Source organism: Mycetomoellerius zeteki, unplaced genomic scaffold (assembly GCF_001594055.1).
Source record: "Mycetomoellerius zeteki isolate Tzet28-1 unplaced genomic scaffold, Tzet1.0 scaffold99, whole genome shotgun sequence".
Taxonomy (NCBI): Eukaryota; Metazoa; Arthropoda; class Insecta; order Hymenoptera; family Formicidae; genus Mycetomoellerius; species Mycetomoellerius zeteki.
The window spans coordinates 1512-16942 of NW_017258032.1; the positions used below are offsets into that span (position 1 = coordinate 1512).

A 15431-nucleotide genomic window follows, 5' to 3' on the forward strand; every position below is an offset into this window, starting at 1 on the left:
GCTTTTTTTTGCATTGTCAAGCATTCATTTACAAAGAGAATGCTTGTGCTTGAGGAAGAGAGGGGTGAGGAGAATTTAGAAAGGAGTCGGAATGGGAGGGGTCTCTCCCCTTCCCTGACGAGAAGCTATGAGCAGCTGAAAGGAAAATGGTAGACAGCGAATGAGACTTGGACAGACTTGGACTTCTACGGGGGGAGCGGGGATGTTACGGAGTTAGAACGGGGAAGGGGGAATCGAGCGCCGGCGAGCAAATCGTATATGTCAGACTCGTGGCAGAGGGGTCAGCGCGAGGGAAAGAACGATACGAAATCGAACGTTTTCTGGGCTTAGCGGGTACGTTTTCGTATTGGGTTGTCGGATCTCGTTGCACTTCTCTCCCTTTCTTTCTCCCTCTGCCGATCCGAAGATAATCTCTCGCTCACAATCCCCCCCCTCCTCTGAATTCACCTTTCCGTTCTTTAGTCATCGCTCTCGTTACTCCCTTGGTTTTATCATTTTTTCCTTCTCTCTTCTCCCTCTATTTTTTTTTTTTTTATCTAAAATCCTTTCCTACTCTTCGGTATATGCGTCGGCGACGTCGCCGTCATCGTATAAACGAACGTACACATATCGATCTTTGATCGAGCGTTTCTCTCAGCCGTTTCGGAAGAAAGAAGCGTTTGCAGCTTTTTCCCGGGTTCTTTCCCGTTTTTCCTTCTCTCTGTCTCTTTTCCTCCCCCCCCCTCTCTCTCTCTCTCGCACACCAGCCGCCAAATCTTTCTTCCATTGTAACGAGACAAACTTAACAAAGTTGTGTGACATCAAGTTTTTGGCGTTTGAAGGAACGTGAGACACGCGCACACAAGCGGGCAGGATGAACGACATGGAGGCCTACGGGGATGGATACATGGCACCCGAGGAAGAATGGGAGAGGGAGGGTCTCTTGGATCCCGCTTGGGAGAAGCAGCAAAAAAAGGTAAGTGTTATCATAATCGAGATTTTTTTTCCTTTTTTCCCTCTTTATTTTTCTTTCGCTCCTCTTTCCTTTGCCTTGAGACTTTGAGAGTCTTGTCGGATCTAGCCTAGGATTACCAACCGTACTTTTTTTTAAATAAATACACGTGGACATTTACACTTTTTGTACTCTTTTTAAACGTCCCAAAACGTCTGGTCATTAATTAGAATTTTATATTTATAAAATTATATTAATAAAAATATAATTGTCAATAAAAATTATATTTTAGAAATTTTATTTTATTAAATACCTACATTTAATGCAGAAAAAAAATTGTATCCCCTTTTTTCATTCTCGAATTATCTTTTTTTAAAATGATGTACTCCTATGATTCAGACGTGGTAATCCTAGTCTAGCTACATCAGCCTGTGTTGTTTCCCAAATCGGACCGTGCCACCGACTGTAAATTCATCCATCTCGCACCTTTTTATGTTATATTTTTGTAGGAGTAACTCTCGGTTTACGCAAAGAGCAGTCACATAACCTGTCATCGAATTGTACAAACAAATTTATCTGTTTCTTTTTCACTTTTTAACTCTTAGGAGAAGATCGAGACGATTGATCCTAGCAAAAATCTAAACTCATTAAGCTCCTAATTAGGGAGAGTAACAGAAATTTCGAAGAAAATATCTTAGATTTGTTTTATTCAGTTTCACACCTTACCACAAAATATAATACATTCTAACCATAGATAATACCAAGATCCAGTATGTACATCTGTACCCTTCAAAAGAGAAAGAGAGAGAGAAAGAGAGAACATTAGGTCAATTTTTTCCTTTATCTGACACAAGCCAGCTGTCTATTGTAAAGAACAGAAAAAGGCTGAGTATTTGGTCTCTCGGAATCCAACACCATGCACTAAGATCTATCCAGACGAACTTCTATAAATGTATACATAAAAAAAATTAGTCAATTGTATTCTACGTGCACTTTCATAATAGAAATGCAATTGAATGATTTTCTTTATGCATATCTCTAAGAGTATACATGGCATAAGTATGTCTTATATCTATATGGCATGTAGGTCTTTCTTTTTATATTATAGAAACGTCTCGGGGAGTCAAAAAAAGAATTTAAGAGCTTACAAAAGTAGCTAAAGAATTGAATAATAGTATCAAGGAGTCATTGATATTCTCTTTTACCAAAAGTAACTTACATAAGAATAAAACAATGTTCGAGCTCAAAAATCAATTGTTTTAGATTACTAATCTTATCTTAAGAACTTGAATAATAAATGATATCTGCATCGAAAAGTAATTCGAATATCATAATATCATAACGATAACACTTCGTTTTTGTACATTCATAATAAATCCCTCATTATTTCACGAATAGAAAATAAAATAAATTTATTTTATCGTTTTGCTAAAAGTTTGTGTTATTAAAAAGATGATGTGTTTATTGGAAATTAACTTATCAATATTGACATATCATGTGATAGATTATGATTGAATTGTAAAGTAAGCCTTAGAAATTGAAAAGCGAAATGTAGTACAACTTAACAATTTAATTACATGTGCTACTAATATATGCCACAAACGTAGCACATAGATTGTATATTAATATATTATACTTTTATAAATGCATTTCAATTACATGATTTTCTAAATGTAATTTAAACGCTAGATAAGATTACATTTCTCTTGCATATGCTTATCTCACATCTAAAATATTATTTTCGAAGAAAGCTAATAAATATTAAAAATCCTTCAAGTAATTTTCACGTTTTGTTAAAACTCACATAACATTCATATCGGGAATGTTTAAACAAAAATTGTCAATTAATTGTAGGTAGGAGAAAGACAACGGAAATATGACTTATCTGATTTTAGGTTCGATTTCTTATTACTAGACATAACAGGCACGCGCTACTGAGCTTTTACTATTACTTATATACAAATATGTATATAATATTTATTAATCGATTGCATTTAACCTTCGATACACGTAACCGCGCGATCTCCTATGACAGCCGCTTACGACACGAAGTTACGCACGCGATACGATCGAGCTCTTTCTCTCTCTCTCTCTCTCTCTCTCTCTCTCTCTCAAAAATTGTTTTTCTAGCTATGATTGACTAACTCATTAAACTGGTGTTGTTTTGTTGATGGTTTTATAGTGATAACTTTAAGTTACTATAAAACTATTAGTTCGGTGATTAACCATGGCTAGAAAAATATATTATCATCAGGTTAAGTATAATCATAAGTTAACGAGAAAATAAAAAACCTGGCCTTAAAGTGAACTTCGAGCTTTTCGCAAACATCTTTTTTTCTTTTTTTTGACAGTTCTCGCTTCACAACTTTTTTCGTACATTCATAGATCTATTCATTTGGATCTATTCATAATATCTATACGTACATTTGACGGAGCCATTAGATACTGATAAATTGGATTATTCTCGAGTATGCATTTGCAAATGTTTTCTTCATTTTTGGCAGGAGCTCAAGGCTCTCCCGGAGCCCCCACCTCTTCTCATATATCGACCGCAGCCCTTTGAATTGTATTTTCAGACTTTATGACAAAAATAATCAAGAGCGCAATGAGTCATACTCGTGATTTTCACGATGACTCGTAGCCGTTCCCCTTCGCATCGACGAAGCCGTTCCTCTTTCTCGTTATCTTTTTTTCCCTCCTCAGTCCGACGCGACGTGCCTGGTCGCGTTAAGTGACAGCGATATCAAGTCGGGTATTAGTTAAGTCGATACTGATAATAACGGTTACGCACCATACGTCAATAAAACGTAACGCGTCCCTGAGAGATCGACACCGCGTCGTACCTAGGGTTGCTAGGTGTCTAAATTATCGAATATTTTCTCTTTGGAATTAAAATTTAACTGGACAAAATCAGACAGAAGTAGTAATCATAAAAACTAGATACAAAATTTAGTAAAAAAATTAAACTTACATCACGATATTATTTTCCAAACAATATTAAAAACAGAATTTGGTTGAATAAAATAATAAATTACTATTATTTAATAATAAAATACATATTGAACACAAAATTAAACTATGTTTTATACATATGACATTTAACATTTTTTATAAATATATTTTGTTAAAACATTTAATAAGTGTATTAGCAACATGTTAAAATAAAAAACATTACTATTACGTTAAGTAATAAAAGTATTTTAGCAAAAAAGAAATTAGGATCGCTAAAAACCGCGAATTCCGTTTATAAATTTTCTTTCAGAATGTAAATTTTATTTTATTAATTGGGTATATTTAAAAATCAGACATATAAGTTAGGTTTGACTTGTCAACCGGATACCTTTGGTTGTAATAGTTTCTGCTTCTCTGTAATATTTCTTTGGAGGTCGATACGGGTCAACCGGATATCGGACAAGACTCCATGAAAACCGGACAGTTGGCAACCCTAGTTGCGCCGCGAATATTTTTCGTAATACTTCTAATTTTAGAAATCCGCGTACCCCGTTCCGGAAACGCGCGCGGCCCAAAAACCTGCATTTACCGAGACCTCATGTCGCTGCGAAAATTCGTATCGTTCGTCGAACCGCGCGAACGTATCGAACGTTTATTCATGTTTCGCTGAAAAGCTTACGCAAAGTTTCCTCATTTCGAATAATGTTTTATGACGGCAATGCGATTTCACAAACTCAAAGCGGAAGGAAGGAAATGTGAGAGGCATAAAAACAATGAAAGCCGTACTCTTCAATTTCTTCCTCTTTTATTCTTTTCATTTTTTTAACAAGAAGTTGTCTGTGACCAATAAATTAATTAACAATTCAAGCAACTCATAATTTGCATATTTAGACTTTCTTTCTCGTTTGTAGAAATATGAAATATTATTCACATATAGTGAATAAAAAATATAAAAATTACTAAATTTTTTTTTATCTACGAGTCGTAAACGATAACACTTTAAGATAACGTTGGTTGCGCTCATTCTAAATTATCGACTTGACGAGTTTGTATCAATTAATTACGTTTATCTATTATTAATTGAAATTAGTCAAAGAATATGTTGATTGAAATACTAGACTATTACGTCTTATGTATTTTATTTGTTTTACAAATAAATAAATTCTATTCCTTACTTACATCAGAACATATTATCCTTTGTTTATTTTAATTTTTAATTGAAATGCTTAATATAGTTTAAAAAAATCATTATACATGATAATTCATTGCAATATAATTCGCAAAAGTTTTATAAGATCCGACGAAGGACGTACGACAAGAATTTAAGGTGAGAGTCATACGCCTGCGTTCATATCTTATCGCGAATATCTGTACATTTACTTGAATATATATATATATGTATATATATATATCCATGCGATGTGAGAAAATTGAGAAACCCGCCACGGTGGTATTATGTTACATTCGTTTGAATCTGGTTCGTACGTCTATCTGGAATTGATAGAATACGACCAGGGCATACCAATTAACAGTACGGGTTAAATACGCTAACACGTAGGAGGAAGCGGACATTGTACGACACGCATCGGCCGATTAACTGTACAGGAGAATTTCTCATAAAATCACCGGTCATCACATCACCGAGGCTGCTCCAAGCGTGCCGACCGCGCATGAAACATTCCTGCGATAGGAATTTTTTTTTCCTTTGACGACGTATTTACTTAAATGGCTTGCTCGAAACAGCTGCTCGGTGAGCTTTCAGGCCGCACGACTCGATCTATTCCGTTAATATTCATTGCCCTGCTCCCTTCGTGCCCTTGATTTTCTGATTGCTGTACATCTGAAATAGACAAAATGTTTAGACTTTTCATGCTCTTCTTTTCTCTAATTGAATATAAATAACACTATCTCATTCTAAAATTAAAATGAATAAAATCTCATTTGTATAAGACCTTGAATATATATATATTAAAAATATTAAATTATTTATTTATACATATTAAAAAAAATTATTTTTTTGAAACGTTCAATTGCTGAATGATATTAAACTGAATATTTGTAAATGTTTTCAATTTTTTTTTCATTATGAATAAAAAGCATTTGATGATTTTGAATTATCTTTCATTTAATTTAATGGTAACAGATATTTATTACCCTCATAATTACTTTTTGGCATAAATATTTCTCATTATTGCTCATTGAATCAGCTCATAGATAAAACATTTGTCATAATTTTTTTATTATCAATATGTAATTTGATCGATCAATTAAGTCACAAAAAGCCAATTTAAGCCCCAGAGCCAAAACGCAAAACCATCGATACAAAAAGATTCAATATGGATAAGATTTCGGAGATTGTAAAGTATTGATACGCATTTGAGTGACGTTTATCAACTTTACAGTCCCCGAAATCTTACCTACATTGAACTTTTTGTGTCGATGACTTTGCGTTTTAGCTCTGGAGCTCAAATTGGACGTGCTTGAATTAAGCGTACTGCTGTATAATATATGCATCTCAGTTGTTTAGACTATTCGTCTTAGATTTGATTGTTATTGCGAAGTTCATCACGTGCACATTTAGCAGCTTATCAAATGCTTCGAAGCACTTGATTAACGAATCAGAAGAAATAATTTTACTAATTAATCAATCAAAAAATATTTCAGAGCATTTGTACCAACAAGTAGATCGTTTTTTCGCTCTTCTCTTGTCTTTTCTAGCTGTACTTCAAGAAATATCATTTAGAATAATTTTAATATGATACTGCGGAATATTTTTTTTCCTTAATAAAAGTAATATTAGTTCAATAAGGCTGTTAATTTTCCACTCCATCACAATTATGCTGATCGTATAGTGATTAAACACGCAGGAGGAGTTTCTCATGCGTACTATATAATTAGAAATTGCCAATTAATTCCACTGTGTCGATATACACTCAGCTGTTTTCGCTTCAATATTAATCCCGTGTCGTCGTCCTCACCGTAACGTAGCAATCATCTTCATCAAGTAAATTCGAACGGTTAGGCCAGATAACGGGCACTAACGGCTTACGCTGAAGTGCATCTTTGGCAATTATAAATTACCTCTCGCGTAAGTGTGTCTCTTACTCATATATTCGTCTATTCGATTTGTTAAGGTAAATGTTGATGAAAAAGTCGGTTGATGAAAAAGTCATTAACCAAAGATTTAAATTCTTGACATTAAAACTTAGTTCTAATTTTTTAGTGATAATTTATACGTATATACTATATGTAAACTATATTAAACACTATACGTTGACGTATTATTGACAAAAAAAATCTATGAATAGCTAGCAACTATTGTATAATATTATAATACATATAAATTGGTTATCTATAGATTGTCTATTGCTGAATTTTTCAAATAGGATTTCTCTGATAATGTAGATTACCAATTCATATGCATTACAATACATATTGTAAAATATATAAATACAAACTACATTCGTCTTGATAAATTTATTCTTTTCTCATTTTATTGCTTTTTCCGCGATGAATTTTTTTTAGGCGATCCTTTTTTATTAGCATGTTAGCCATTAATAGTTGCTAGTTGCTCGTATATTCGATTTTTTGTAAGGAAAAAATAAAATTTCTTATAAGTTTTAATGAAAAAAAAAAAATGAATTAGATATAAAAACAGCTCGGGGAGTTACCAAAGTATTCTAAATCTAATTATGCCAGTATTAAATATCGACGGTGAAACTCGTTTCAGGACGTTGAATCGTTGCGCGTTGATTTCGAATGCTCTACTCTGGTCAATAGCATCGCAGATACTTTGCGCGTCTTTCGTTAGCAATATTCTCGCGATTCTCGCAGCGGTTTGTACGACGTCTGATGTTACGTACTTATAAATAGGCCATATAAATAGATAATACGGTAACATCGTACGTCGTTGATCATAGTCGGGGTCCACATCCTCCGATCGGACTTTAGATTTCAGAGAAGATATTGCGTTTTGCATGTATGCAAACAAAAATATGCAGATGATAAATTATCGTCAGGGATGCAATTTATTTTTTAATCCTTCGCTTTCGGATGTGTCTTTATATATGACACGCTACGGCATTTTTTCGAGTACGAGTAGAAAAAACGATTATGTAATTCGTAATATAAGTTGTACTTGTTTTTTTAGTCTAACTTTTATAAAAGTTTAAAACAAATTATGTTACAGCATATATAACTTCGACTAATGTTTCTCATATCTTTCTAATATCTTTCTTAAATAGATATGTCTACTTAAATCTTATACTATATATTACTTTATATTTTTTAAGTAAAAAATACAGTTACGCTTGTACATACATTTTTTTCTTTTTGTTCTCTCAAAATACTTTAACCGTGATATTATAATGATCACGACACGCAATGTTGAAATTGAAACGAAACGTTGACAAATGTTGATCGATTTCTTACAATTGATGATATCTTGCAATTGAAAAGATCAATTGCGTTTTATCATTCTGCGAGCGAGGAAGCGCTTGCTCAATGCTACCAATTCACAGGGTTGATCTTCCTTTTCGCGTACTTGAATTCGATGACGCCCGCCAACGTCGTGCCAATTTGGCAGACCGTGTTGTCGCCGAGAAGACGCCTACGCAACGGCAACAGGGTCCGATAATGCGTAATCGGCATTATGATCGTGGATAAGTGAAAGTCGAGACCCAGCAAGTCGCCGCAGCAATCGTTCCGTTCCGCGTTCGATCGATTTCTTTCTGTACACCACGACAGGATCGTTAACCTTTGGGAGACTCGGCCGCGAGCCAAATCTCAAATTGGAACCAGACGGCCAACGCATGCCATATTTTGACTAAGCCATTGTCACGCGATGACATAGGTCGACACGTAACAGAGTACAAAAATAAGAGATGTAATGAAACATTGTTGATTGACGAGATATAACATGTACAAGATGAATTAATTGCAGGGAAGGCAGGATATATTCTTAAAGGATATGATTAGTAGCTCTATTTAAAAAAAAAGAGAGAAAGGAAAAAAGAGAAAGAGGGAGAGAGTTCTAATCGGTTATAAAAAAAAAATAAATATGTACAAAAATATTTGCGATTCTTTATCTCTTGTATTACATATTTATTTATTGTTCCGTATATTTTCTTATTAATTTTTTATGCTACACTGCATCTTGATTTTAATACTGATATGTACGCTTGGAATTTCCAGGAGAAACTTCAGAAGTTTTTAACGCGCAATCTTAAATTATTAAATGATATAATGCGACGATTATGACAGGTTGAAGATATTCGTAAGATGGGATTTCGATGAAGCTAACAATCAAAATTATTAATTTATCGTTCGAATAATCGCAAAATTACTAATTTATCGTTCGAATAACCGCAAAATTACTAATTTATCGTTTAAATTGAACAATATGAAAAAAACTGATTCCTGATAGAACAGCTCTGCACGCTTTAGTTTTGAAGAAGAATTTCGATACGGAAAATTCTGTTTGATTCTATTAAAATCAATTAAAATTCGTGTTGTTACACAAATGTGCGTGTATTGATATATGCAATGATTTGCAATAAAATAAAAATGGTTACATCTATTTTTAAAAATGTAGAATCGAATTTAACTTTAAATTCTAGAGCGATATTTTTCACAATTAATTCTTTATAGATTTATAAGATGCTTTTTAGTTTTAGTACTTATGACTATTAATTTGGTAATTATGCCGATGAGGGGAGTCAACCCCGATGACCTTGACCTTGACATATGTTGTCAAGGTCATGACCCTGAGTGACTTCCAACAAGTTTTAGCCGTCGCTCGTCATTCATTAAAAAGTTATTTACAGTTAAAGTTAGTAATTATTTCACCGCTTTACATGAAAAGTCAGATAACTCTAACCTTCGACTCTCCCCCCCCCCTCACCCCCTGCAAAGGGGCGTACGACTTCCACAATTGTACTGTTGCAAACGATTTTCGACTTTTCACGCGAAGCGATTTTTCATGCGAAATGAGTTTTATCTCATTTCCTTCCTTGCCTAGGAAAGTTTGATTTCTCATGTTTATATTTATCTTATATTTACATGTTCACACAATACAGAGACATACCTAAGCTATAGATACATTCTTTGTTTAGTAGTTGTAGACGTATTCTCAACGAGAGCATGAAAAGTCGCTTCGCGTGGAAAGTCGAAAATCGTGTGCAACAGTACAATTGTGGAAGTCGCGCGTCCCTTTACAGTGGGGAGGAGGGGGGGGGAATCGAAGGTGGGAGTCGCACGCCTCTTTGCAAGGGATGAGGGGGATGAGAGTCGAAGGTGAGAGTCGTGCGCCTCTTTGCAGGGGGGAAAGGGGGAGGTTGGAAAGTCATATTCCCTTAATCAGTTCACCCCATACCTCTCTCTCGCTGTCCAGAGTTATGTGATTTTTCATGTAAAGCGGTGAAATAATTACTAACTTTAACTGTAAATAACTTTTTAACGAATGACGAGCGATGGCTAAAACTTGTTGGAGGTCACTCAGGGTCATGACCTTGACAACATATGTCAGGATCAAGGTCATCGGAGCTGGCTCCCCTCATCGGTATAATTACCATCTCAAACACTAGTAAATTATAGAACAATTAACATATAATATGCAATTAATAATAGTGATTTTTTTAATTAGAACGTTAAAAATATTCCAGATAATCGTTTATACAAAAAAATTAGGCGACTAGATTAATAATGTGATATTATATTTTCAGCTTTTGTATAAAAAATTGCTTTTAAAGACTGAATTATTCATCGCGTAGTTCAAAAGTAGGTACCAACGCAAAATATATAAAATTTACAAAAATTATTATATCAAATGAAAGATTTTACTTAATGATCGAAAATGATAATATTGGTTTAACCCGTAAAAAAATATAAAACGTCAGGCCTTTGGATTACAAAACATCGAGGAAAACGACGAAAATAGAAATGCTATGCAATAGAGGAAGAAGATAATTATACTATATGTCTTGCGAATAAATACAAAGCAACTTCGGACAACAGCGAAATAATAGAGCGTGGAAAGTGCGATTATTTTTCTTGGGCGAGAATGATTTTTCGACTGCACACAGCTGCGCTGCGTGCGCCATCGCAGATATTTTGCAGCTTCCACCCACGGTTAACTATTTTAGATATTGGCCCTCCACATTCGAAAGGTCGTAGTAGTAATTACAGACTCCGTTTCCCGTCCATGTGTGTCGCGATTCAAATTATCTCCATTGAATTTTCCACCCTCATTCATTGCACTAAGACATTCTCTTAGGATTAGCAGTATTCATAGTCCGTCTTGTATTCAAGTTTGTCTGATCAATTTTAAAACTCCATCTAGCTAGTGAAATTACCGTATATAACGTCTTAATATCATAAGATATGGATGGATGTGTGAGAGGTTAAGAGAAAAAATTGTAAATCAAGTCCCTTCTTAACATATAGCTGAATAAATATTCTATATAGTATCTCAAGATTATACTTAACATGATGTTAAATGTAAGACTATGAAATACCGATCTTGCTTGCGCCAGACTATGCACGATTCAAGATCGTGATGATTCGCGGTCTTTTATCTCGTTACATATAAAAAAATCTCTCTTCTCTAGCGAATTGACACGAAATGACGAATGCAAATTCGATGACTTCAATATGATTGGTTTATACATTTAAAGGTCCAGTGAAGAACTAAGACCAATCATACATTAAAGAATTTTACAACAGTTACAAAGCTGCTTTCTCTGCTGAACGTAGCCAATGACACGTTAAGCACGATAATGGTAACGATATAAAAGAATGATACAGATCTATTTCACAAGTCTCTTGAAAAATTATTAATGATGAATTGTACGATAACATCTGAAAGATGGAAAAGTTATGTCGCTGCGTTGATAGAAAATTTATACATTTTAAAATTAGCAACTTTTAGACAAACATTTTAAAAATTCTGAATTGGGGTTTTAATTAGGATAGTGAATATGTAATTTCTAACTTTACTTTCTTTCCGTATATTATATTTTTAATTGCAATATATATTCTTTAAAAATATTATGAGTTATTAAAAATTTGAAATACTGCAACTTTAGTGTAATATAAGTTCCATCCTTTATCAGAACTTTATGGCACTTTTCCATGTAATAAACAAATGAGCTACAAATGAATCGTTTTTCTACAAAAAATGATATTATTTTTAGAGTCGATTATTTTCAGCATCTCAAAAATGCTATTTTTTTTATTCGTGTCACTTTGCTATCAATGTATCGATATATCTATGATAAATTGCGAAAATTATTGGTTATTATATAATAAATGAAAAATAAAATATTTAATTGAGATATAAAAGTTATATATTTTGAGATATAGACAGATACATTGTCGAATTATGACTTTTATACCGTTGAAGACTTTCAGTAATGTACCATATTCCTATAAGAGTGAATTAATTAATTCGAGACGTGCTCGAGACGTAACTCTAAAAAATCCTTTCTGCAATCTAAATATAATTTCAATATAATTTGCATATATACATAATTAACAGAGGCTATCAAATTATTTCTCTTTAGATATAAATTAACGACTTCGAGGAGAGCTTTAAGAGACTCGTTGAAGACTTGTTGACATTTTCATGAGAAAAATTTCATTTGCAAACTGTTCTGTAATTAAACTGTTCCGTTGCCAAGTTTAAATACAACATGAATAGAAGCATATGTTCTCGACTTGCAGAGAATAGAAAACAAGCAGCGATAGCGCCTAGAACAAATATTTCGCAAATGTAAGCAACGTAAATGATGACTTTTTCGTCTTAACACTGTCATACCTTATCGAAAGTTATATGCATGCGCATATATTTTGATAAGGCACGAAAATATCTTTCCTATTATCCGATAAGAATAATAGGAGCGACACAGACGAACATAAACTGTTGGCAAATTTTTATAGAAGAATAGATTAGCGCATAAAACTGTGCATGAAGAGATGTTATTCGGGATTCGGATTACGTGAATTGTAATCCGAATGCACATAAGACTTAAGTCCATTTTTATACAAAAATATTTATTTATACTCGCGATATGTACATGCTAAATAACGAAATTACTGCATAAATGACGAAATTACGCTTACAATTACGTTGAAAAATAAACAAAATTATAATGTCAAAATAATAAAACATAATAAGAAATATAATAAAAAATTTTCTTTTCTTATTGATTTTGTTTTTTCTGATGTCCGAATCGAATTCCTCGATGAATATATTTAGAGCGGAAATTAGCAATTATTAAGATAAATGCAATTAAGATAAACCAGTTAGTGGATATGAACCAATTGTTGAAAAAAATGATAAAATGTTTCAAATATTAAGCATTTAAAAATTGAAAAATTAAAAATATTGAATCCAATATGGCGAATTTAAAATATAAAGATTTAACTAATTTGTATGAAATGAAAGCAGCAGTCCATGATTTTGAATTTGGTTATTTTTGACTTTAGATTCGAAATTAGTAATCTTAAAAATCTATGAGAATCAACATTCATGCAAATTAGTCTATTTTTTTGCAATATTGATTCGTCATATTGAATCCGCAACTTTTTGAATTTTTTTACTTTTATCTCATATTTGAAATCAGTGAACTCTAAACTCCCGAATATCAAATTATATTCATATGTAAGCAAAGAAAGAAGAAATTTTTTACTATAATACATTTTATACGAAACAAAAAGTCCGACTTTGAGTTATCATATTGAACTGTTATAAATTTTGATTTTACTTCAGGTTTGGAATCACCAGTTCAAAATATTATTATATAGATGTGAAATCGTAAAGAAATTTCAGAGAATTGAAAAAAATGTTTTTCTCAGTTTGTGTGTGTGTGTGTGTGTGTAAGAGATGTAGGCATCAAATTTGGTACCTCATGCTTTAAAGAGTTATTAATGAATATAATTAAACATCATATTTAGTATACGTCTAGTGTGTGTATATCTATATATATATATATATAGTATATATATAGTTAAGTATATTCGTCGTGTTAAATTTTACAAAAATCGCGCACTGAAATAACGCGGTATACATCAGAAATAACGATAGTGTTTATATTATCTTTAATATACTGGCGTGTGTCATATATTAAGGTTTATAGAGAGATGACGAGATGACTCACAGATCACAGAGAAACAAAATTTGTAATGATGCCATCAACACCGACGATATTATCGTGAAATATATATATAGTATACGACAATGTGCGAGAGCTTTTAATGCTAATAAGATAGTACTATCTTGGACAGACTAGATATAATAGACGATACTACAAAAAGAGCAGATAAAAGATTCGGTAACTTATAAAAAGATATCTTATAAAAATCTAAAAAGTTAGTGTACAATACTTCTAAATCGTTTGTCCTCCACTTTATATAGCAATCGCATTAATCGGAGTATCATATGATAACATCGAATTGTTCTGAAAATAATGGCCTGTCAATGTAACGATAAAAATTACATTTATGGAAAAATAATCACGGAAAGAAGCGTAAGCTTCTCAAATAATATAGTATAACACTGAATAAAGAATCAATTTTTTTTTATTTCCTTCGTGAACATTCAATTGCACAAAGCGACTGAAAAGCAACACACACACACACACACACACACACACACACGCCGCACGCACGCACCCACACCCACACACACACACACACACAAATTTAGTATTATTTTTCAAATCTATCCAATAATACAGTAATCAACATCGCAATATGTTTTTATATAGATTATGAAGAATTTTAAATATAAAATAAATAAGCTGATTTATGCTTTTTAATCACTTTGCAATTGAATTTATAAAAAAAATAAATATCAGTTTATTCTAAGAATAGTTCTCCATTTACATACACTTTTTTTTCGTACACAACACGATCGGTTGGACATGAGAATTTTTTTCTTTTCGATTTTTATTTTGCAGATTGTGTGATGTAAATCGGGAAGAATGTTATTTGACGTTCGTTGTAAGTCTTCGAAAACGACCAAACGCGCTTATCAACTTAAGCTGGAAAATGATCATATTACACGTAACGCATAAATAGAAATAATGTATTATCAGCAAATACATCGGGCTATCGCATTCCTTCATCCTCGAGGACGTCTCTTGACCAGTTAAGCTGCGCGCTATATTTCCATCGATACAGCACATCATTCGCGCGTGCATGTAAGACCTTTAAGTGACGTATCAAATTACAAATTCCGCAAACGTATCGCGTGGTTCTTTTATCAACGGATAGCCTTTATTATTCAGCGATTTGTCGTACGATGATAATAATAATAATAAGATTTATTGATGTGCGATATATAAAATTATAAACATGAAATACAATGCATAAATTAAAGTCACATTTTAAAAAGTGAGCATCAGCAATAATGTAAGCCTGGACCTTATTATAATAATTAAGTAACAGATTAAACAAATCATATAATTGAGAAGATTACAATTATGAATAATAACGTGTACGATAATGAGCCGAAATTTCGTGCACACACACACACACACACACACAC

The 15431-nt window shown here is 32.9% G+C and overlaps 1 protein-coding gene across 1 annotated transcript in view; it reads left to right on the top strand.

Annotated features, from left to right (window-relative positions):
- Positions 1–241: 241 nt before the first annotated feature.
- Positions 242–15431, top strand: part of Actn (alpha actinin) — a 22986-nt gene continuing 7796 nt past the window's right edge. Inside the window, 2 exon segments of the mRNA XM_018461105.1 lie at positions 242–333; positions 822–955. Of these exon segments, the coding sequence (XP_018316607.1) occupies positions 854–955 (102 nt within the window). The 5' untranslated portion in view covers positions 242–333; positions 822–853.